The sequence below is a fragment of the Nyctereutes procyonoides genome, unplaced genomic scaffold, assembly GCF_905146905.1.
Source record: "Nyctereutes procyonoides isolate TBG_1078 unplaced genomic scaffold, NYPRO_anot_genome, whole genome shotgun sequence".
Lineage (NCBI taxonomy): Eukaryota > Metazoa > Chordata > Mammalia > Carnivora > Canidae > Nyctereutes > Nyctereutes procyonoides.
The window spans coordinates 5,645,342-5,671,766 of record NW_026575130.1 but is presented as its reverse complement, the minus strand read 5'-3'; the positions used below and the strand labels follow the sequence as shown (position 1 = coordinate 5,671,766).

At 36.6% G+C, this 26,425-nt stretch overlaps 1 protein-coding gene across 8 annotated transcripts in view; it reads left to right on the top strand.

The window, feature by feature from the left end:
• The window catches only part of ANK2 (ankyrin 2), a 654,899-nt gene that overhangs the window by 320,853 nt on the left and 307,621 nt on the right, over window positions 1–26,425 (top strand). For 6 of the 8 annotated variants that reach the window (XM_055342416.1, XM_055342411.1, XM_055342409.1 and 3 more), the window contains exon 1: window positions 6,172–6,293. The exons of the other annotated variants lie outside the window; for them this stretch is intronic. In XM_055342416.1, coding sequence (XP_055198391.1) covers window positions 6,210–6,293 — 84 coding nt within the window. In that variant the 5' untranslated portion in view covers window positions 6,172–6,209. Of the gene's footprint in view, window positions 1–6,171; window positions 6,294–26,425 lie in introns of those variants that run through there. 8 annotated transcript variants of the gene reach the window in all.

Here is a 26,425-nt window from a genome sequence, read left to right as displayed (position 1 = left end):
AAATGTGGAAGAAACAGTAGTGGTCATTCATTAATAATTTACTCACAGGAATAAGACAGCACACTGACTTCATTGGTCATCTCTCTTGTCTGATTATATCCACTTGTTTAAAGGCTTGCCGAAGCTTTCCTGTTCATATTTTCACTGCTTTTCTCTCATTCTTGAGATTCTTTGGCAAATAGTAACATTGTAAGAAAACAAGCTCATCCACTCATTAATCCTCCTTTACCTCTCCTACTGTGATTCAGGTTTATAGTGAACGTTCACCTAAACTTGGGATATTGTGCAACATTAAAAAAATGTTTATTTTGTCTTATTCAGTTGTCTGCTTCTAATGCCTGATATATTTCTGGCTTGTGTATAATGAATTGTATAATTTCTTTTTTTCCCATTCTGAAAATAAATGGGCAATCACTGGGTCTGTGTGTTTGCTGAGGAGGGAGGGACTCTTGAAACTCATTTTGGTGGTGAGACACTCCACTAGAAGACATCTACACTGTTTTAGGAATGAGAAAACTTGGAATTTTATTCAAACTGCTGCAAAGTGTAGGTAGAGCCTTAAGTAAGTAACATAACCAAGTTGGGCTCCAATTTTCTTGTTGAAAAGTGAGGAGCTGGATGTCATGGTCTCTAAGTCACTTTCTACATTGTAATCTTTGTGTTTTTGTCACTTCCATTACCACCATGGTTACATATCTTTTAAAATGTTTTTAACTTACATAAAACTTAAATATGAAGCTCCTGGATAATTTTTGTGTTCAGGATTTGTCAATAGATATATACTCTCTCTTCATAGTTAAAAGAAACAAAAACATTTGTCATAACCTAATTTTAAGCTGGTTTAACTTGTAAAATATTTACAATAATTAAGTTAAATTCCACTAGAAAAAAATATATCTGTCAAGGACACAACCTACCCCAATGTGCTATTCATTTGCATCTACAGGGAAACCAATTATAACAGCTATTTTCAAGAACTAATATCACTGGAGACTGAGCAGAGCTACCCTATAGTAGAGCAAGCAGGTAACAGTGCGTCCTAAAAAACTGACCTAGACAGGAACATGTACATGGTGAGCTCACCCACATTTTGTTATTCTCCTGTGGAATAGTAGATTTGATCTAAAATATTGTTGCTAATGTTTATGTAAAGTGAGATTATAATTAATCACTATGCTAATTTTAATAATTTTGTGCCTCAGGTGGATTGAGGTGCTAAAATTGTATGTCATGGGTTCCAAAAAGCTCTCTTTTTTCAGGTTGGATATGGTAACTTTTGCAACCAAACACCTCAGTAAATGTTATATAAGACTGACATAAAGTGAAAGAAGCAGGTCCCTAATCAATTGTTGCTACTGCCTTAAGATCTATCTCGATGAAACATTTGTTGAGTTCACTCCTATCCAGGTCAGAACACACAGCATATTTACCTGAGAAACATGGATCCTTCTTCCTAATTGTTCCTTCAGGGAGTGGACTAATTACTCTCTGGTCTCTTATACCTTGTGCAACGGCTGATGGCTCCTTAAATTCAAATAATAGTAGGTAAGATTTGACATGGGCTTTTTTAAGTCCATGTGTCAATGTTGCTCAGTGAGGTGGCACAATCCTAGTCTTCCCTATGCTACTAACTAGTTGTAGAGCCTTGGGAGCAATCTCTAATCTTTCTGAATTTTGTTCCCTGATTTGTTAAATGAAATGGGTTCCAAGGTTTTTCTGTGAGGCCTCTTCCCAATACAAGACTTTGATGAAGTCTCTTTCCTTTGCTATTTAGTCACGAGGCCTCCACACTATTGTCTTCTTGCTTCTTACTTTCTCCTAGGGCTTACAGTGAAACACCATTAATGGTGACAGACTACTTAGTGTGTCTGTCTACTTGTTCACCATCTTTTTTTTCTCCCAGACTGCTGATAGAGCCTCTTAAACACATGTCTTCTCATCCATTCTCTGTTTGGCTCCCACACAATAGTTCTTTACAAAGAATGCTCTTTAAAAACAAAAACACCAAATCTTATGATTTTTCTTCTCTCTTTAAACCATAAGAAATGGCTTCATGTGGCTTTTCAGTCTGAATCCCAAGCCCCTGACATGGCTTACTGGATTCTCTGCTGTTTAATCCCTCCCTACACCTCTGTCATTTCACATGTGAGTCTCATCTTTTACTCTGCAGAAGCAGCCTGGAGTTGTCCCACAGGACTGAGGTGGTGACATGGTGATTATGAATACTTTGTTGTGGTATAAATTTGCTGCAGTAAGCACAATGGATATATACTTTTACCAAAGGACTCGGTGATATCAGACTGAGGGAAGTTGCTGGGTATGGCTTCTTAAGTGTTCTTTGTTGTTCATGGGAGATGTGCTCAGTTACATGGTCATAGAATTTTTCATCTCCAGATTGAGGATTGTTTTTCTGTCTCCAAACATGTTCCTTGAAACTGTAGAAATGATATGCTATATGGTTGCAAAATCTGCCTTTTCTGGACATATTACCTGGTTTTAACATCCATAAACTAACAGGGTCATCTTGCTACTCGATTTGTAAGTTGTATAATAATGATTAGATATCACATATGGAAACTCACTTGGAACAATAATCAGTCTATGGAGTATTGCACTTAGTGATATTTTAAGGCCTAAGGTGGATTCACTACAGTAGAAACACATGGGCTTTGTCTCAGTTCTGCCAATGCCATGTTCTTTTCATTCTTCCCAAATCCCACCCTATACCTTCCTTTCCACTTAGATAATTCCTACTCATCATTTAAATCTTCTCAATATTTGAGTCATTTCCTCTCAGAAGCATGTCCTGTTCTTTCAGAAGGTTGGATATCCCTGTTTTGTGCTTCCATAATGTACTTAATGTCTCCTAAAAATAGAGTCCTGCTTGCACTTCTAGTTCAATGATTGTCCCACTTTTAGATTGTAAGCTCTTTAAAGGCAAAGATCATCTAATTTATGCTAAAGCCTTAATATCAAGCAAGAGGCCTGACATATAGTAGTCAGTCACCCAATAAAATATCTATTGTATGACTAAAGGAATAAATGAACAATGGAATGGGAAGTCATAGATGAGAAGAAGGAGCAGATCACAAGGAAGGAGAGGAAATACCTTCTGCTGATGCTGATAGTGGAACTGCAAAGAACTCAAAATAGAAGTATAACTAAATATTCCCTAGAAAATATAAGTAGATATGGTTAGCTACCATGGGCTAACTGTTGTAACAAACCACACTATAATCTCAGTGACAAAATACTTATGAGAAAAAATTACTCAGGTCTACTGAGGGTCAATGGAGGAGGGAATAGGAAGAAGAGAGACTCTGCTCCACAAAGTGACTCAGGGACTTAGGCTTTTTTCTGACCTGTTGCTCTTCCACCTTCTAGGTTATGTCTTCCTCTGTATTTGGCCACTATATGGGTAAAGAGAGAAGAGTACTCATGGGAGGGTTGTATTAGCTAGACCTGAAAGTGGCATACATTTCCATCTTTTCTACAGGCTAGAAATAAGTCACATGGCTGCAACCAATGGCAGAAGTAGCTGAAAAATATTGAAAAAATATTTGACATGGTTGTCAAAACAAAGTACTGGGTGGCTTAAAATAACAAAACTCTATTGTCTCACAGTTGTGGAGGGTAGAAGGGTGAAATCAAGGTGTCATCGGGGTGAGACTGCTTCTGAAGGCTTTAGAGAAGAATCTTTCCTTACCTCATAGCTTCTGGTGGGTTGCTGGCAATTTGTCATCACTGGCTTGCTGCTACATTTCTCCAGTTTCTGCCTGAGACTTCTTCACATGACTATCTTCCCTCTGTGTCTCTGTGTCCAAAATTCTCTCCCTTTATAAGGACACCAGTCATTGGATTAAGACCCACTGTAATCCATTATGACCTCATTTTAACATGGTTACATCCACAGAGACCCTAATCCCAAACAAGGTCACTTACATAAGTACTGAGGGTTAGGACTTAAACATATTGTTTTGTTGGAAGTGGGTTTGCAGTACACAGTTCAACTATGACAATGACCTGAAGGAAAAGAGAAATTGATGGACTACTATCCAATGTCTCTGCCTAGTTGTTAAGATTCTCTACCACAAGTAATAGTGAATAGGAAAGACTTGTGAAGATTTTTTTGATAGTCTTAGATAATTAAGCCTTTATTTATAACATTGTTTTTGTAAAAAATGCATTTTTAAAACCAGACAACTCTAACAAAGGAACTTTTGGAAGTTAACCTATCTCTAAGACATAATTGCTTATACTTCAGGGAGCTTTCCCCCACTCAAATAATGTTTGAAAAATTCCCCCACTCAAATAATGTTTGAAAAATTACTACTTTAAAAAAAACAAGATTTTTTTAAAGTAGTATGTGTCATATTTTGTAATATTATTAACTCTAATGGTTCAATAATATAGAGTAGCCATACTAAAGTTAATATATTAATTTCTAAAACTCCATGCCTATTAAATATGCTTAGCCTAAAATCAGTAAAGATTTCCTTTTTCTCCTTGGGCCACTGTCATCTAACTGTGGTTTCTGCAGTTGGCACTTTACATCTTAGTCTTTGCTCATCACACTTTATTAAGTGTGCACTTTGTTGAGTGAGCCATGATTTAATAAAGGAACAGTGGCCTTAGAATCAGAACTTTAGCTCTGTATTTTTTTCTTTAGCTCTGAATTTTATTAACTTTGTTATCTTGGGCAAGTCACCAAAACCACTTTTTACCTCAATGTTTTCACCTGTGCTGTAATTGTTATTAACCCTTTCCCTGTATGGTTCTAAGAATCCTATGAAGTCACTTAATTTTTGAGTGTGTCATATGCATATAGCAATAACACATTTACATAGGCACCTTCTGTTTTCAAAGTGTACTGAAACTCATTGGTTTGATCCTTATTTTATTTTTACATTTAAGTATTCTGTGTATTATGCTTTGAGTTTGTTTTCTATGAATACGGATGAGTGTTTAGTGTGTGCATGTGTATTTGCACAAAACATATTGGGGTCTGGTTGCATCCTCAACTTAATATGTTCAAATACACAAATATGGCTACATCGATCCAAAAGATGAAATTGGGTTTCTTGTGATAAAAACAGCCCTGTTTTCTTATCAAGAATAATTCTGGAGCTTTATATATAAGCTCCTTGAAAGCATGGATTCTGTTTTATTTATCAGTCAATGAGGAGAATTATGTTGAGATTAGTTATAGAATGTCTTAACTGCCTGAATTTCTTGTATTTGTGTTCCCCAGCGTATTACATATGTATTTGACAAACCTTGATTAACTGCCTTTAATATATCATGCATCATGCTTGGTTCTGGGAAATTTAATGATCTCCTTCCAATCCAAGTAAGCGCGTGAGTGCGTGCGTGTGCAGACACACACACACACACACACACACACACACACACACACACACACACTATCCCTGGCCTTAAGGAACTCCTGTTGGGTAAACATGCAGTTATGTGAGGTGTTGCAGGTGCTCTGTCAGAAGTGTACAGTGGAAGGAGGAGACACTGAGAAGGAGTGGTCTGTGTTACCTGGTTGATGGGGAACATGTTCTCAAGGCTTCATGACAAAAGTCATCCTTGAGCTGAGTTTTGAAAGATGATCATTTGAAATCAAGATTATCATTTGAAATCAAGTGAATAGCATCTTAAAACTGTAACTTTCTTATATGCACTTTAGGATATTAGCAGCTAACCCTTTTCCTTGAGTAGCTTCTTCACTGGCTGAAATGCATCTCTTCAGGTTCAGAGACGCATTGTTTTAGTTTTCTAAAGATTGTTATAGTTTTCTCATTATGCATTGTGTCTGCTCCGTGTTGAAGTACCTGTAGGAAGAAAATTAAGTGCAGGTTTTGTGCGTGGGTTGAGAGCTGATCGAATTGAAGGTGTGTCAAGAACCAACCAGCAGAGTCCCCAAATCATTCCAGTCCCTGGCATTCTTTTTTCAAGGCTTTCTTCATTGTAACCGCTCCCTGATGGTAATTGGTTGAATCAGATTTAACAATGCAGTCAGATAAACAGTTGTGGCAGCCGCTGCCATGGCAACGTCACCGTCCTTACCCTCCCAGCGCGCGCCCCTTCCCCACCCCTCCTCCTCCTCCTCCTCCTGCTTTCCTCCAGTAAGTGCATACTCGCTAGTGGTCTGTGCAGGCAGCAGGGTTTAATGGCAGAGCTATTTTCTTTCCAAACTGTTCAAGATGATGAACGAAGATGCAGCTCAGAAAAGCGACAGTGGAGAGAAGTTCAACGGCGGTAGTCAGAGAAGAAAAAAACCCAAAAAGGTAAATTGCTGGGATTAGGAATGTCTGTATATAGATATGTGTGTATATGTGTTGGTGTGTAATATCAATGAGATTACAGAAACCGTGGAGCGTTATGAGTAACTATAGACTCTAGCAGTGCCAAACATTGCTTTTTAAAGAGGCAGGTGCAGACTGCTGCTTTCTGAGAATAGGAAAGGAACCAGGGTTCGTAATGGATACATTGACTGGAGCATGGTGAAGTGAACAGAGATGAGGTGTGCTCTGCATGTGTATTATTGAGGATTGTGGCCACTGATGGATGCTTCCGGTGTTAACTGGGTATAGAGAGAGTCATTTTATTTTTAGAATGAGTGAGTTTAAAAGGAAATGTTAAGCGAGGTGGATTGTGCAGCAAAAGGAAGATTTTTGGCCAGATGTTTGCTCGCGGATGATCTTGAGATGGCTAGACAGCAAACGCCTTTTGGTTCCATGCTAAGTGTATTCTTCCTAAGGAGAAAAGACTGTTGTGACAGGAGAAATATGATCCTCAGCATGATATTTCTTTGGTTTGCTTAGCTCCTCTACAGTTTTCCCAGACGTTATAGTGTGATAGCTTTTTCATTGATTGAGATCAACGGCTAAGATAGAGATATTATGGGCTGGGGCTGTTGGGCACACAAAGCAGTCTGTAGGATTTCTTAGCCTGGCATACATTCCCACACCCTTGATTTTCATGGAAATGATACCAGTGAGAAACAGTGGGAAAAGATGCCAACTATTCAGCCCCACCCAATGCCAGCACTTCTTTCTTTATGGCCTGACTCCTTCTGGTAAACTGTTGCAGCCTTGCAGAGCAACATGAGCCCCACCTCTAACAGAGATATCTTTTAAATAAATAAATTCACCTAAAATCCATTTATTTCTTGAGGCAATGAGATGGACAGAATATAGGATGATCCTAATGCAAATGGATTCCAGTGTTAGCTGGTTTGCATTTTGAATGAGCAGGTTAAAAAATTATCACGAACAGATGAATATTTTTCATTTTGACAATTTTGGAATCGCAATGCACTTCAAAATTATAGATCTCTGGTGCTAAATGTTTCATGGGCTGAAAAATCTGAAGTAATTGGACACCTCTGATATTGAAAAGATCATCATATTAGCAAATGAGGGATTACTGTATTTCTATGGAGGCTTGTAATTTGATAAAAATAAGCATGCCCAGATATGAAATTTCTTAAATGATAGCATAAAAATAGTGATGCAGTCTGCCAAAGGCAAAGGATAATTCGGGGCAGACAAGAATATTGGTAGAATGTCTCTTTGTACCTGACGATTCTGGATCCTCCAGCCCTCGATGGCATTTTTGTAGAGCATTAGCTAATCAACATTTAAAAAAAGGAAAAAAAAAACAAATAGAAAAGAAAAAGAGAGCAAGAGATAAGGATAAAGAAAGAAAGAATTTTTGCTTCAATTCACAGTCATTTCATATTCCACTTAAATTTCTCTTGAAGTCTCTGCTGCATTAGAAACATTATACTCAGAACTACTAAAGGGGTGGAGAATTTATATCATGGAGATTTTAAGCTCTGAGTGTTGATACTAAATTCACATGGCCAAAGCCATCTTAAAGTATTTGAGGGGCAGAGCAGATGAAATCATTATATGTGATAACTATAATTTTTATTCAGTATATTTTCTCAAATATATTTATTTAGGAATAAATTCTTTTCAAACTTGCAGTCGAAATGATAGCAATTAATAGTAAGTTTTGAGTATATGTATGTATTTTTATATGCATTCAGAGGCATATATTAAGTTAGCTATTAAAATACAGTGAATGTTGAGGGTTAAAAGTAATTTCACCTAGTAATCCACACTCACAAGCACACACAAATAAGCATCCTTCAGTTTGTCAAGTCAGACATAAGTGGGCTTGAATCCTTTACTATAGTGTGTTTGGAGCTTATCATTTAATTTTTCTGATTTAGGGTCCTCATCTATAAAACATGAACAATTCTAAATACCTTTTGGTATTTTGTGATGATTATAAATAATGTACATTGAATTCTTTAAGCAGTATTTAATATACAGTTCATGACAATGACTTTTAGGTATTGCTACTGTTCCCTTGAATGGAAATTATTTATTGGAATAAGCCCTATAGAAGGAAAGTCTGTTTATATTTTTAAGAGAGGCAGAACATAATATATTGGTGCTTTGCAGAGGCTAGTAGTCATTTTTCAAAAGGCCAAAAGTCATATACTAAAATTGGAAACTTTTTATCTCACACTAATTATATGGAGATTTAAAAACTATACCTCAGGTCTTTAGGTTACTGCTTTACATCTTTTTTTACAGCAGGCAACTTAAATTTTCATATTTATAAACTAGACCATTAGATGTGCTTTGGTGAGGAAATGATAATCAAGAGATAAGCATCCCTAATAAGGATAAAATCTGAGAAAAGCAAGAATTTGAGCCATGTCAGTGTCTTAACCACATCAATTCAATTGTCTGTTTTTCTATTTTTCTACTAGAGATTGACATTGAATCCATCATAGGTTTCTGTATTAGCTACCATCCAGGACTATGGACCACCAGGTTCACTGTGGCCTGGGTGTTGATCTAACATGATGAATCATATTCCTTGAAAACATGGCTCTTCCTCTAGTAAATATTTAACAGATGAGCCATAATCCACTTGTTTATTCTACAGCTTGCAAAAGTAATTCTTCCAAGGGACAGGACTAAAGGGGCTTTTGCAACAAAACCCACAATGTGATAAAATAAGCTTAAGGAAATTATTTTATATTAGAATTGTAGCGAGTACCTTGAAGAGAGAAATTATTTTAGCTTTTCTTAAAATTTTTATTCTGGTTTCAGTAATTGAGCTTGTTGATGCCTTCCATGCATGATCACCAGGAACACACCTGTGGTTGAATGTGTTGGGGTTACAGCTCATTGTGGTGAGGGTGGATGCACGTCATGAGGAGCCAAGTTAGAAAGGACTCATAGGATTTGGGTTTGGGCTGTAGTTAGTAAAAAAGAAAAAAACAAAAAAGAAAAGAAATAGAAAAAAAAAACCACTCAGCAGTCTCTCATTTAGCAAGAGAGGGGCATGTCTGGTATTTTGTGGCTTGGACAATGTATGTGTTTTGTCTGTGTTCAGACATGATAAGGGAGTGGTGCCATTTCTGACCTGCTCCATCACGGTCACAGAGTGGCCTGGTATGAAGATGACACTCCGTGAAACTGTTTATGTTTAGTAGAAGAACACAAAGCCGATTTGATAGTACCAGGTTAGTTCCTGGCTGCTGGTGGCTTCTTTTCTCTTTCTCAAGCTTGAACACAAAGATACTTTTGGTGAGAGAGAGAGATGCATTTATTATTGAATACTCTTAGTGTTCAAGGAAAATAAATCAGACCTTTTTGCTAAAGCATTCGTAGAAATCTTTTTCATCTGCTACCTCAGCAAATAGTATACTTAAGGTCCAGTTCTTTTACATAAATATTGCCCAAGGTACAGATTTGGGGTGGATGTCCTAGGGATTGTTCAGTGGGAACTATTCTAATTCTCACCTGGAATCCGGGCCTAAAAGGAGAGACCTGTATGAAATGTACCGGTTCTAAATCCTAGATAATGTGATAAAAATCTCTTATTCCGGACAATATTTTAGCAGATAAGGTTAAAATAATTCAAGCCCATATTAGTGTGCAGTACCCCACACATTCCAATTTTGTGTCAGTGATAAGGCACTGGATTTGTACTAGACGAAGCTGTAGGAGCCCTTGATAATTTACATAAATGAAAATGGAAATGCCCAAACATCAATCACACATGACAGGGCCATCTGAAACTGCTAGGCTTTGTGAGTTCTTCTAAACAAGTAAAAAACTAAATGGCTTAATAACTATTCGCTCATTTGGTGGAATATCTATATAAAGATTAAAATATAAATACTGTTCTTTCCAATAGAGTAGTAAAGTAAAATGGCTTTGTAGCATATTTTGTATTCACTTAAGAGGTTTTGTTCTGGGCCATAATTTTAAAATATTCATGGGCTTTGCAAATTGTTTTCGTTTTATATATATATATATATATATATATATATATATATATATATATATATATATTGCTGTTTACTTGCCACTACCTGAGTAGGGAGATGAAAGTGGTACCAGATGTGTGATTGAAATGTTGCGCCATTGAAATGTGAATGAGAGACATAGAAAAAAGTTTATTTTTACAGCAGCCACAGAACGTATGGCTTTTTTAGTGGAATCAGGTAGCAGATCCAACATTTGGGTGTTCACATTTTCTTGCAGTCAAATTAGTTTTGAATTTAGCTGGTGCCTTATTTAGTTCAATCAAATCTAGAAACACTTTCATGTATAATTCATTCCGAATGATATCCCCATTTCTCCAATTTTCCAAATAACTTATGATTTACCTTTTTTTAAAACATGAATTTATAGCCCCAAATAGCACGTGTTACTTGAAGACAGCAATTCCCCATCACTGAAGATATTTAGGATGACCATCTGTCAGAGATGATGGAAATTTTTTTATTGGAAAGAAAAATCCCTTACAACCTGGTATTCTGTGGTTTTCTTTCTGTCTCTGTTTCTAACTTTTTCTATCTACCTTTATGATACAAAGTTTTTTCACTGATGATTTTCACATACAAGTAATAGCTAGATATTAATCTCAAAGTATCCTTTTTAGAGTAAAGTGTTGTCTGCTGACCACACTACCAGAATTACCTGGGTTGCCTCCTAAAAGAACTGAGTTCTTAGAACCCATTTCTGACTTGCTTAATCACTTTGGAGATTTTTAACAGGCTTCCAACGCTTTGTTTTTTATATGGTCAGAATGTGATCAGCATGTATGAAATGGAGTTATTTTAGAAAGAAGAATCTCTCATTTCAGTTAGATGTGTTAAATTACTTGGCTCCTACAGTTACATTTATTTCAAGTGTAGATGGCAACAACAATGACAAGAGAATACAAAGCATTTTTCTCCCTTATTTTACTATTATTCTACATTTAGGACCTAGAATTATTTCATATCCACCATCTCTTTTGATCTAAAGAATAATTCTCAGCAAGTATTAATACCCTAGTTTTGTAGATGAGGAACTAGAGACTCAAACTTTACATGGGCATGGTGCTGGAGAAGTGATAGATGTTTTTGTATTATTCGGCACATGACATATATTGAACCATTTCTGCCGTGGAAACCAGGTGCTAAGATATACCTCTGTGTCTTCTGCAAAGTTTCTAAGGTATCTGCAGTTTCATCTTCTGCTAAGATATCCTCCAAACTTTTCCCTTAGTGTTACTTCTTATCTTTCCCAGTTGACAACATTTTCCAAAATGCTGACTCTAATCTGGGGATAATATGTAAAGATGATTTCTTTCCTGGCAGTAAGTAATATTCTTGCAACCAGGACTCCTCTTTTCCCTTCCTTTGCTTCCTTACATTTTGTGCTATGTTGGTGTGGATGTTTCTTTCAGTCTATATGGACACATAATAGACTTTGAAAATCCACAAAAATGAACGGGTTAACATAAGTAAACAGGTATCTTTATGTGGTTTAGGTGAATTATTATTATTTTTAAAGATTTTATTTATTTATTAATGAGAGACAGACAGAGAGAGAGGCAGAGACACAGGCAGAGGGAGAAGCAGGCTCCATGCAGGGAGCACGATGTGGGACTTGATCCCGGGACTCCAGGATCAGGCCCTGGGCTGCAGGCGGCGCTAAACCGCTGAGCCACCGGAGCTGCCCGGTTTAGGTGTATTAAATTGAGCTAGCATAAAAAGGTCTTATTTTTGCAACTTTATTCTAATTTCTTGAGATACTTTGTTATTATGATATTCTCAATAATTGTTTTCATATACTCATATACTCTTTCCCGAAGTGTTTCTCATTTCTTTTTCCTTATTAAGAAAGTTTCTAAGAGACAAGTGAATGCATAATGAAATAGGATTAAGATTTTTAAATCTGTATTTGTTACTATCTTGTCCTGATTTAGAGCATACTAAATTATAAATATGCCTACAGCTTTGTTTCTTTCCTGTTTGTATTGTGTTCTAATTCCTATTGGTAGCAGAAACAAAACCACTATCTATTTTTATCTCAGTGGGCACTGGCAGGATTCATCACAACACATAAATTTAACATCTCAATTTCTTTTTACTTAAAAGGGTAGAGTTGAGATTGCTATCAAATGAGACCATCTGGGATCCCTGGGTGGCACAGTGGTTTGGCGCCTGCCTTTGGCCCAGGGCGCGATCCTGGAGACCCGGGATCGAATCCCATGTCGGGCTCCCAGTGCATGGAGCCTGCTTCTCCCTCTGCCTGTGTCTCTGCCTCTCTCTCTCTCTCTCTCTCTCTCTCTCTCACTGTGTGCCTATCATAAATAAATAAAAAAAATAAAAATAAAAATAAATAAAAATAAAAAAAACCAAATGAGACCATCTTTTTTTTTTTTTTAAGATTTATGTATTTATTTGAAAGAGAAAAAGAGAGAGGATGGGGAAAGGGTGGAGGGAGAGATTCTCCAGCAGACTCCCTGCTGAGTATGGAGCTGGACAGGGGGCTCCATCTCATGACCCTGAGATCATGACCTGAGCGGAAATCAAGTCGGGCACTTAAACAACTGAGTCACCCAGGCACCCCAAGACCATCTTTTGATAGAAAAAAGTTAACTATTTTATACACTTGAGACCAATATGATAGGGTATTATTTTCTTTAATCCATTAATCCATTAATACCTGCCAACCCTTTATGGAGCATCAGTTTTTTAAAAGAGGGACATAGCAAAATGTGTTCTAAATAATGATACACCTAAATCTAGAAGGTGAGCTTCTACTTAGTTGTCAGACCTGGGTTTTATTCATGTTTTCTGTTAACTCACAAACAACTATCATCTTCTACCCACTAATTTGTGTTTATACTAATTAAGACAAAGACCTTAATTTCTAACATTTACTTAATGAGCTTCAATATCTAAGAATCAACTTGTTTAACTCAGTTTAATTTAGATATTTCCTTCTAACGCAAAGGAAAGCTCCTTAATTCAACAATTTTGTATTGGTTTGCTTGGTGTATAGCACTAAATTAGCTGTTACGGCATTTCAGGGCTGAAAGTCAATAATTGATACCTTCATGGAGTTTAAAATCTCATTGAGGAGACATTTCTACTGAAAAAAAGTAATGAGCAATTCAGAAATATTTTAAGTATGTAACACTTAAAAAGTATTATAAGTATTATGCTGTGCAGTGCCAAAAGTAAATTCTATAGGAGACTGGAGAAGAGCAAGAGGTCAGTGTGATTATATTAAAATCTTAAGCTCTACAAGTGGGTGAACAAGAGCCTTAAGCCTTGAATTATGCCTAGTGCTTAATTAAGTATGACGGGAGGGGACAGATAGGCAGCCTAGATGGGGCAACTTCAGCCATATAATTACAAGTCATACTAAAGATTAGAAAACTGTTGAGAAATTTCTCGTAGTTTATTGCCATAAGTTTTGTGGCTGAACTCTTCCTGACATGTCTGTATGCTCTGAGCCTTAGTCAATTCTAGGTTCACATTTTAGAACCCACCTTATTTGGGTGGGCTTATTTTGTGTCCTTCTCTTAGAGCACATATTTCTTTAATCACTTATCTATGAAGCCTTGCCTCATATATATTTGTGTTTATAAATTATTTCTTTAGTCCATTGTAAATTCCAATAAATAAGCCTCTGAGTTAATAAGGAATATTAATCTAGGAGGCACACTTTTTGTAATTATCCAAATAATCTTTGCCTTTACCTTTAGGGAAACGGCTGTGGTTACCCTAGGACTGTAATTATCTAGAATATTTACATAGGAACTCCTAAGTCTTTACATTTACATGTTAGCTGAAAATGGCTTTTCTCATTTGGTTATTATTACATGTGCTATATGTTAGCCCATTTCCTGTATTGGCATACTTTTGAGTTTGTTCTGAGTGACTAAGTCCTGTTGGATTTTCAGGTTTTCAAACATGAAAATTCATGACTTTTCCCTTCTTTCTACTTGCTGATCTGTCCATTTCTACACTTGGTCTTTGTTCATCTGCACTGGTAGGGAGAGTGACTCATGGCCAATTATTTTACCTCTGGCTGCCTTGGACTTTCTATCCATAAGAACAATTATAGGGGCACCTGTGTGGCTCAGTGGTTGAACATCTTTCTTTGGCTCAGGGCATGATCCCAGGGTCCTTGGATCAAGTCCCACATTGGGCTCCCTGTGGGGAGCCTGCTTCTCCCTCTGCCTGTGTCTCTACCTCTCTCTCTCTCTCTGTTTCTCATGAATAAATAAATAAAATCTTAAAAAAAAAAAGAACAATTATAGCCACTGCCACTTCAGAGAACACTCAAGGTTAAAGAGAAAAAAGTAAGGGGGCATATTAGAAATAAAACTATGGACACAGAAATAAGTGTTAGGATCTGTGTTGATTTTGAAAGTTTGAAGAATTTAAAAATGGAAGGTGGACCATTCTAGAATGTTTTACAAAGTACTAGTAAGTGACACCTTTTTATAAGTACTTAATGTAATAATGTAGTAATTTATTGTATGTCTGATCTTTAACAACATTTTAAGAATAAATATTTCCTTTTTTTCTTTTTAAATATCTTATTTATTTATTCATGAGAGACACAGAGAGAGAGGGGAGCAGAGACACAGGCAGCAGAGAAGCAGGCTCCATGCAAGGAACCCGATGTGGGACTTGATCCTGGTTCCTGGGATCAGGCCCTGAGCCAAAGGCAGACGCTCAACCACTGAGCCATGCAGCCATCCCAAGAATAAATATTTCTCTGTGAAAGTTGAGCCAGTATAGGTAAAGATATTCTAACTGGAAAAAAAATACTAAAAATTTTTTTAAAAATGGAAATATTATGAAAATTTTATAGGAGAAATTTGGTGTTTTCTGTGTCATGATTTCAATTCTCTTTTCACATAATTAATACTTATCCCTAAAGATTCCTTTTCTTAGATGTTCTAAACGTTTACCCTGAATTCAGAGGGCATGTTGGCAGGATTCCTCTCTTATTTTGTAGTACTCCTAATGATTGCACCAGGGTGAGGAGTGGGTGTGGAGGGTAGTGGCAATAGTGATAAAGTCCAATATTTTAAAATGAAAATCAGGAAAAAATTAGAACAAGTACAGACATTTTGCTTTCAGTGGTTTGGAGATGCCATTAGAACTAGCAGATCTATTCATCCTATTGGCTTGTTAAAATTAGTATGAATACCTGCTTTAATTTTTTCACATTCAATCCAACCTGTATCAGATTAAACTGACATGATTGTTTAGTATTTTTCATGTAGTTGTCACAGTAAATCATTCCAGCATCCTCTTGAATCAGTCAAATGCAAAAGACTAGGTCTACATAAGACTTTGGTATGTGTATATTGTTGGTATGAACTGTAGTAAATATATTTTAAAATTGTTTGTGAAACTTAGTATGGTGTGCCGCATCATTTGTGTAGAAAAGTTGTTCAAGAGCTCATTTTTAAATGGCCAGTGAACATACTTTATAAGTAGCCTATAGGAATCGGTTCTGTTCTGCCTTAACATAAAGAGGAGATTATTATAATGGTGTATTCTTATAGATCATTCTGTCCTGGTACTTTGATGTGGCTGTATGCCACACGTCTGTGCATTGCTAGATCACACAGCATGTAATGAGGATGTGTGTCTGTGACAGACTTAAGGCAAACTTGTCACACTCAGAGTTGTGATAATTCTTCTAAGTCTCATGAAGAAAATTGGTATGCCTTTCAGTATGGTTGTCAGCTTCCCACCTTCTGTAGAAAGTCAAGATTACTGCTCTATCCTAATTATAATGTTTATCCAGTGTGGTATAACATGAGAAAGATTAAGGAAATGTCATGTAGGTAGCTCTTCTTCCACCCATTTCAGAAGCTACGTATAGAAGTCTGCAGATTCAGTAGGATAAAATATATTCACTCCTAAGCTTTATCTGCAGATCAGTTTTGTTTTTGTTTTTGGTATGTGTTTCAGGGTAATATGGTTGTTTCATGATTTGGGGAATGTAAGTCTGATATCAGAGTAGAATTTACATTTCAGAGTTTACGCTCTACCAAAGGGATTTGGTTTTCTCAATACTAAATACAGAACAAAATGAAACATGTGACAGGAGCAAAATAAAATATAGGGATAAAATTCTTTTTTGAGAAATTTTTATATGTACTTTGAGAATTCAGAAATTGGCAGCATTTTTCCTTATAGTTTATGATTTATAGTAGTGACTATGAAAAACCTTACTATGAATTACTAATTTGTTTTCATTATTTTAGACTCTTGACCACGTTTGAGTAGCATTGGTAAAAAGTTGGTAAGTAACACATTAAGTAACTCTTACTCTGAGACTCAGAATAAGTCTGTTTACTGAGGTTTTAGGATGAGTGCTGACTAGGTTTTCGTTTGAATTGCTCAGCTAGTCAGGATATAGTGCTAACCTAGCCACTGACATTCTATACAAGCTAAGTATCTTCATTTAGTCTCAAAGGCATAGACTTCATTCTTAACCTCAGAGACTAACTGATCAAAGGGAGGCAGGGCAGGAGAATACTGTTAGATGTATACAAACCTGAACCTATTACCCCCAAAAAACATACTTAAAAAAATGGACATTCTATAGGCACATATTTATATATCAAGATTACCTCTAATTACTTATTTCCTCAATATGAAAAAGAATTCTAATCCTTTTCCAGAAGGTCCATGAGGAGTAACAATAGTAGTATAAGTAAAATGGAAGTCCTCTATGGCTTTATGATGAAGTGAACCTAATTCAAACTTATTTGAATAAATTGTGTTTTTTCCAATAAGCTGAACAGTTTAACTATAGAAAACTTCATTAGGGAAAATATTATACCTTATTGAAACATTTTATTATAATAATACTACTAATAACAATAGGAACATTTTTCAATATTAAGAAGAAATAATATATATTGAGATCTTACTATGCACTACCCATTGTGCTAAGAGTTCTACATATATTATCTCATTTTATCTGCACAAGAATTCAATGAGTTGGCACTATATATATTATCAGGAGGTGACTAATGTCGAGAGGGATTGAAAAACTTCCCTGATTGAATCCATGTAGCTACTAAATGATGGACCCAAGATGTTACTCCAAGTCAAAAAGACCTGCCTCCCTATCTCCAAACCCCTGTGCTATGCTGACAGAGCAACATTTTATTTTATTTTTTTATTTTTTAAGATTTTATTTATTTACTCATGAGAGACAGACAGAGAGAGAGACAGAGAGAGAGAGAGAGAGAGAAAGAGAGGCAGAGACACAGGCAGAGGGAGAAGCAGGTTCCATGCAGGGACCCCGATGTGGGAATCGATCCCAGGACTCCAGAACCACGCCCTGGGCCAAAGGCAGGCACTAAACCGCTGAGCCACCCAGGGATCCCCCAGAGCAACATTTTAAACAATTAAAATAGGATCAAGAATTTAAAAAATAGAGGTTTATTTATGTTCAAAACCCACCCAAAATGCCTTCACTGATTAGTCAATGAATCCAAAATGCTATTTGGATTGATGTTTTTTCAAATGGAGTTCAAAACAAGTATAAATCCAAATAGGAAAATGTTTTTTTATGTGTAGTCATAGAGTAAAATTATCAGATGCACTCATAATATTCAAGCCAGATGTGAGGTCCTGGAACACTGAAGAATGAAGCTTTATATGTTGATATTTCCATCTGCACTTCAACTATTTTTGTCTGATACCCTTAACATAGCCTGTTCAATATAAGGGGGAATTTGTTAGTGAGTTCATGTTGTTTGTCCTAATTCAAAAGGTCACTAATCTATCATGTGCTTCATAATCTCATTACGCAGCAGGGACTTCTTTCCAGTTGTTAAAGAATCAGTAGGAGTGATTGGGCTATTACACAGGGCAATCAGGCATTTGTATACTGGCTCATGTAGGAACATGCACTTTAAAGTGTTTTTTGAGTGGGTAGGAAACAGTTCCATCAGGAAACTATTCCAGATGACCTGACCCCAAATGGCTTCCATGCCTGATTTGTGAATATAGATCTTGGTCAATAGCAATAGGTTGTCTGTGGTTTGGGAACTTACTCTTATCTTGACAAAATGCCTTGATCAGATAAAAAACTATCATTGCGACAATTTTATGAATAACTCACTGGCCAGAGTCCAGTGAAAGAGTGAAGTTTAGCATCTTATTGCTTCTTCCTTATAATAATATTGAGGGATGATTATTTTTTAAAATATTATTTATAATTTATTACATATGAGGAAAGTTAGCTGAATGGAAGTAATTTATCCTTTGCAGAGCAATTAAAATTTTTCATTTTTCAAAAAGGAAATTGGGAGATGCTTTTTGTAGGTTGCCTATATAAAAAAGTCAAGAGTGTGGGGAAAAATGATATATACACATAGATAAACATTTGGATTATTCTGGGTTTCAGGTACAATACTATTGGAAATGGATTAGAAACTGGATTTTTAAAAACAATAATTATAACCATACTCTAATTCCTAGTTGCTTGGTGTTTGAAATGTTTTCATTATTGCTGTATCATAGAAAATTTTTATAATGACAACTATCCTTCTAAAAACCTAATGCTGTGTCATATGCAGATTTTAGATTCTTGTCTAAAGTTGGATTATTAATTTAGAAGTCATAAGTTGAGGGATCCCTGGGTGGCGCAGCGGTTTGGCGCCTGCCTTTGGCCCAGGGCGTGATCCTGGAGACCCGGGATCGAATCCCACGTCGGGCTCCCGGTGCATGGAGCCTGCTTCTCCCTCTGCCTGTGTCTCTGCCTCTCTCTCTCTCATTCTATGTGACTATCATAAATAAATAAAAATTAAAAAAATTAAAAAAAAAAAGAAGTCATAAGTTGAATTTCCAGATATTCAAACAGGCTTCCCTCCCCCTGATGTGGATTTGACTGTTTTTCTGTGTGTGTATATCAGGATCTATGAAGGCCATCTCATGTTCTGACACAAGAGTCAAGGGTTATGTGGAGAGTATCCTGGGATAGCCTAATCTATAATCTAAATATTCTATATGTTTCCATTTAATACTTTATTTTTTTAAAAAGATTTTATTTATTTGAGAGAGACAAATACAGATAGTGAGAGTGAGCATGAGCAGGGAGGAGAGGGAGAAGCAGACTATGCTCTGAGCAGGGATCCCAACTCCAGGCTCAATCCCAGAACCCTGGGATCATGACCTGAGGCAAAGGCAGACACTTAACTGACTGAGCCACTCAGGCACTGCCCCCCCATTTAATACGTTAAAATAAAAGTAATGTTTTTGGAATTTTTACTATTTGGAATGGTTTCTCAAATTCATTTCAATGTACTCAGTGACCAATGAGTTTGGATAATATTATATTCTTTATATATTCTTTATATCTGCTGCCTATACAGCGGTTTGTATACTTCTGTATGAATATATATCACCCTTTTACAGTATCTTTTTTTAACATCCAGAAGAGCCTTATTTTAAGTAGAGATTGTTCAGTACTACATGAATTGCAGAAGTGAACAGTTGTGATAAATTTAATAAATTGAGAATATGTGGTCCAATATGGAACTTCTAAATTATTTTTGATATGAATGATTATATCACAAGGGTGATTGATAGGAAGATACAGTTGGCTACGTCTTTCAACATATTGAATGTTCTGGAATATGAGACGAATCTTTGGCATCTGTTTCATGACAACTGTCTAGTACACATTTATTTACTATTTGTTTAGTAGTTTCAAGGCTATATAGCTTAGATATATAAAAATAGGATTAATATCTTGTCTTTTTAAAAGATTTTTATTTATTTGAGAGAGAGAGTGCATGAGTAGGGAGAGGAGCAGAAGGAGAGGGAGAGGGACAAGCAGACTCCTGGTTGAGTGAGGAGCCCAAGGTGGGGTTGGATCCCAGGACGCTGAGATCATGACTTCAGCTGAAGTTAGACGCATAAACAACTGAGCCATCCAGGCACCCCTTGCCTTTCCTTTCTACAGTACAAATTTGATTATTTTCCCTGGGCCTACCATGATGACAAGTAATTATGTCTGTTGGCCCTGAAGTGACCTCAAGGAAATGAGGTGCTTATACCAATTTAGGTAATAGATGACAAGGGTCTGTATTACAGCTGCCTGAAATTCAAGTTCTATAGTGTAATATCTACTTGGAATTGGAAATTCTTAAATTGAATATGAATATATTGGGGGATCCCTGGGTGGCTCAGCAGTTTAGTGCCTGCCTTTGGCCCAGGGCGCGATCCTGGAGTACTGGGATCAAGTCCCGCATCGGGCTCGCAGTATGGAGCCTGCTTCTCCCTCTGCCTGTGTCTCTGCCTCTCTCTCTGTGTGTCTATCATGAAAAAATAAATAAATCTTTTTAAAAAAAGAATATGAATATAACCAGTGGAGTATATATGACCATAAATATATGTATGTGTACATAATAAATCTTTAGATATTGCCTATAATAGCAAAAATGCCACAAAATTTGCCATGTTTCCTAAATGAATTGTATTGGGTTATTATTTAGTAAAAGTTTTCAAATTATACCTGCAGCCAATATTGCAGATAACTTTCATAATAGTCATTATTAAAATTCTGGGAAATGTAGATTTCAGCATTGCTTTCTCAAAAAATGTGTTGTAGTACTTGTGTTCACTTTCTTCCATGTATCTAGTGAAAATTTGTATTTCTTTAATGATGCAGATACATCTTTTCTCAGTGAAAAATGAATTGCTTTCTGTTACAATCAAGAGGCATTGTTTTTGTGTGGCTGCTTTCTCAGTTGGGAGAGGATGAAAAAGATCAAATAGACTGATAAATAGAATCTAAATCTATGATATTAATTGCAGATTACTTTTGTCGGCCGGCAGTGGTAGGTAGGTACTTTTTATAATTTAAAAAATTTATAATTTGGGATGTCTGGGTGGCTCGGCGGTTGAGCATATACCTTCAGCCCAGGGCGTGATCCCAGGGTCTGGGATCGACTCCCGCATCAGGCTCCTTGTGGGGAACCTGCATCTTGTTCTGCCTATGACTGCCTCTCTCTCTGTGTGTCTCTCATGGATAAATAAATAAAATCTTTAAAAAATTTATAATTTAAAAAATTTTTGAAAATTAACAGCATTTGTGGAAGTCAAAGAGCTGAATGATGGAAAGTGGTATTTTGGCTCATATTATAAAATATTTCAACTTTTTTAAAATTATGAAACTGAACTCCATGTAAATATAAAAGTAAGACTAAAAAATAAATTTCAGAGCTATCTTGAGTAGACATTGTGGTAAACTGAATTTTTTAGATTGCAAAGGGAAAAATACTTATCCGTTTCTTTATTTCATTTGCTGGCTCAAATGGCAATTTACTTACAGGAAGCTCACCCCTCAAATGATTTTAATGTAATGTTTTATTTTGGGGTTGATCTAAAACATTAAACTGAAACTTGAGTTTTTCATAAACACACACACACACACACACACACACTTTTTTTCCAGTAGATATATACAAATGCCTTTCTTCCCATGGAAAATTATTTTTGGAGTTTATAGTAATACTGTCCAATTGAAACTGTGTTGCTTTTAGGTGTTAAAGATCTATATTACTTATTTTAACCAAAATTTGTCTCATTAATTCTTTAGGGACATGAGGTACTTTAGAACTTGGTTATGACATAGCTGTATTGTTCTGTGAGTCTCACAGGAGAAAAAGGTCCCTTCTACCTACCTCATCATCTCTCTGTACAGATTAAGTTCCCTCAAGAATACTCTGTGTGGTTTATCATCATGATGATGGGATTTTTTTGCCTGATTTAGTAATGTTTCCCTTAGGCAGGTGCCAATTGTTCTGTGAGCATATACATAACAGCAGGTGGTACCAGTCAGAATTCAGCTAGGATTAAGGAGGAGTTAACAGTGTTACTTCAGCCACTGTCTGTTTTTTTCCATGATTGAAAAGCCCCATCTCCCCACTTGCCATCCTGTTTTACCCACTTCTCTCTCTCTCTCTCTCTCTCTCTCTCTCTCTCTCTCTCTCTCTCTCTCTCTCGGAGCTCAATCTGTGGTGCTGTGCCTTGCCACAGAGTACCAGTCCTCTTCACCTTTCCCCTCCATTTTAAGAAAATCTAAACTATTGTGAAAATTGTAGCCTTGTATGTTTCTTCAAAAAGTTAATTTTTGGGATTGAAGCTGTGAATTGACAATTATTTCCTTGTGCATCTGTAAAATGTCTAACAAATAAAAAATGTTTGAACCAAACTTTAAACGAGCACAATACTTCTCGAATTTTACAGAAACATATCAATTATGTCACTTATCCTATGTGTATAATAAAGGTAATGATTATTTTGCTATTGCAGTTGATATTAATATATGAGTGTGCTTTCTCTTGTGTAAGAGAATGTGTATGCACACAGGTGACTTTAATATTTGATTAATACTCATTTTCTTTTAAGGTAATACAGGCAGTCTGGGGCGGAGGACATTGGCAGAAGAGGGTGGGGAGCCAAAAGAGTCCTTGGCTTTGTGCAGGAGAGAAATCAAGCAAAGTGGAGAAAGTAAAAACAGTTTATTGAATAGCGTGAGTGACAGAGAATAGCAGGCAGAGCGTCAAGGAGACTTGGAAAGGAAAGGAGAATGAATCCTGTGATTGTTTGTGGTTGGGGATTTATACTGGAAAGGGATCTAGAGTACGTGTGTGTTCCTTCAGGAATCCAGGATAGGGTCTGATCAAAGGCGAGTGTCATGTAAACAATAGGTGTGGATTTATTGAACCATTAATACACATTAGTCTATAAAAATTCTTGGTTTTACTTAGCCTGTATATATATTCTATGTTTAGTCCCTCCTTCCCTCGGTTCATGTTGTTCCCACCCCTGCCCCATACACACACACACACACACACACACACACACATACACATACACGCACGCACACATTTAGGCTTCTTAAAGTTTTTATAAACTGACTGCAGGGGCCACTGGACTCTTTCTGTAAGCACTAGTAGTTCAGTTACTACGGTACTCTTATTAGGAAGGGTTCTTCATTACTGGTGGGAGTGCCCTTTATTCATCTATGTACTTACTCATTCTTCACTCGGCACACATTTGTTGAATGCCTCTTAATTGCTGGACACTGCTGTGCAAATTATGAAATAAAATGTGGGAGACATCTTCCTTGCCCTCAGTTAAAGAGAATTCCTCAAGGAATATGTCCCCTTCATTAAAAGATCATTTTTTTTAAAGTTTATTTATTTAAGTAACCTCTACACCTAACACAGAGTTCGAACTCATAACTCTGAGATCAAGAGTCACACACTCTTCCAACTGAGCCAGCCAGGTGCCCCTAAATGCATAATTGTTAGATGATAACTGCAGTGATGGGAATATACAGAGCCTACTATAGAAGCACAGAATATAGCTTACTATAAAAACACAGAAGTGGCCCCTGTAAGGAAGGGGAGGAGGTCAGGCAAGAACTCTGCAAGTTGTAGTGACCAAACCACTATAGGCTATGATGATTGAGTTGAGCTTTAAAAGATAAGTAGGAGTGAAACCAGGCACAGGGGTGTCAGAAGATACAACCTTAACCATGTTATGGTGGTGAGAACCAGGCTGCACACCCAAGGAGGAAGGGCATAATGGGGTACAGCATGGCGTCTCAACCTGGGCCACATGTTCTGACGTGTTCAAAGTGTGAAAGTAACTTACTTCTCTGCACCTGTTTCTTCATCTATAAAATCTGAGGTTATTGCAGGACTTGCCTAACAGGGTTTCTGTGAAAATTATGTGAATTAATGTATATAAATTCTTAGAGTAGGACTTGGCAATAATGAACACCATGTAAACTTTTTGTCACTAAATTATAAAGTGAAAATTAAGTAAGATTTATGATAAATGAGCCTAAAGACATAGGCAAGAGTAAGAATGTTGTATCTCATGTTGATGAGCTTGGACTATATGCTGGGTAGCTAAGGAGGAGACTTTGAAAGGCTCTAAGCAGTAGGACACCATGGCCAGATTATCTTTTTCATTATTGTGGAGACTGCAGAGAATGGGAAAGTCTAGAGGCAGATTTTATTTAGGGAACTACAATGCTAGGGAGATAGGGAATGAATTGAGAGGTAGTACAGTAGGTGTGGCAAGGAAGAGATAGATAAAGACAAATTAACCTGAATAGGCCATTGAGTGCACATAGAGATGAGGTGGATTGGGGAAAAGTAAGTAAAAAATGTCTCCTAGATGTCCAACTGTGGTGATTTGGTAGCTGGTGGTACCAAGAACTAACATAGCCAATAGTAAAGGAGGAACAGGTTCAGAGGGAAAGGTACTGGGTTCTGATTTTCACATGTAGGGTCTGAGGTTCCTGTGGGACATGCAGGTAGAAAAGTCTAGTAAGCATTTGAAGTATGACAGTTGGGAGAAAGGTCAGGATGCATATAATTTTGGGAACCATCAGCAAGGTGAGGTTGAAATCATAAGACATAATGAAATCACTCATCAGTGGAGGACAGGGTTTTGGTGTGATACCTGTATTTACAGGGAAGACTAAGAAAGAGGTTTACAGGAGAGAGACAATGAAAAGAGATAGAAGAGCTCCTAGGAAAACCAGGAGAGAGAACATGTACATTTTTTTTTTGCCTCTAGGTATGATTTCTTCACATATGAATGCCAGGCTTAGATTCTAACAGATGTTTCTCTAAGGCTGCACTTTATAAATCAAAGCCTCAAAACACGTCTCTAGATTGCCTGGTTTGCCATCACTCCACCTAGGCTGCATGGCCACAGTGAAAATAAGTTAACTGGTCACATCTTTCTGCCTGGTTAGGTTGACCATACTTGCACTCCTTTTATTCTGGTTACACGATAACTATCTCTGGGGCCACTCAGTGATGCCAGTTGCTTTTTAAGCATGTTGTTATGAGTGTATCGCATTTCTGGGGGCAAATACAAATTTAAGAGATCATATGGGCAACTATTCCTAAAGAAAATCAAATCATCCCTGTCACATTCTTATTTCTTTTTCCTCTTTTCTCCTGGGTGTTGGAAAGATGTGAACTTTATAACCACATCTTATAAACAAAACAAATCTGCCAATAATTGCCTATGAGTAGCAGATAAAAGTTTTTAAGTTTTCTCTGCCCTTATGGGTGAATTTCACCCATACAATGAAAAAATTGTAAAGCTATAAAAAATTGAGGCAATTCGTTATGTCTATACTGGATAGTTGTATATAAGTGATGCTGGAGGGGTGCCTGGGTGACTCAGTGGTTGAGCATCTACTTTCAACTCAGGTCCTGATCCCAGGATCCAGGATCAAGTTCTGCATTGGGCTCCCCGCAGGGAGCCTGCTTCTCCCTCTGCCTTTGTCTCTGCCTTTCTCTGTGTCTCTCATGAATAAATAAATAAAATCTTAAAAAAAAAAAGAAAATGATGTTGGAAATTATTATAATATTTACTTTGTTATTTTTAAACAGTTTGCATACTGGACATCCCTGGCAGTCCTTTAAATTTATTTTACCTTTGTTTGCAGCTACCATTTGATATATTCTGAATGTAACATAAATAGGCTTCTCATAAAAGCAGTGGAAAAATTTGGAGCACCTGGGTATCTCAGTTGGTTAAGTTTCTGACTCTTGATCTCAGCTCAGGTCTTGATCTCAGGATTGCGAGTTCAAGCCCCATGTTGGGCTCCATGCTGGGCATAGAGCCTACTAAAAAGAAGAACAAACAAAAAGCTTTGGAAAATTTCAACTAACAATGTAATACGAAAAAAATAAAAATAAATAACATCTAGAAATAATATTATTTCTTATATATATAAGTATATAGTATTATTTTAGTAATGAATTTAAAAAGTGCCTTGTGAAATTTCTAAATGTACTTTCCAGATTTAAGATAGAGTTTGATATCACTTGAAGATAAAGAGAATGATCAGAAATGGATCATATGATTATATATTTGGATATTTGTATTACAGTGAGAATAATGACATGAGAAGAGTAAAAAAATTGTAGACAATTTGATAATAAACAAATAATAAACTACCACTTTAGGTTTAAGGGACCCTAAAAAAGTATAAAGTTAAGTAAA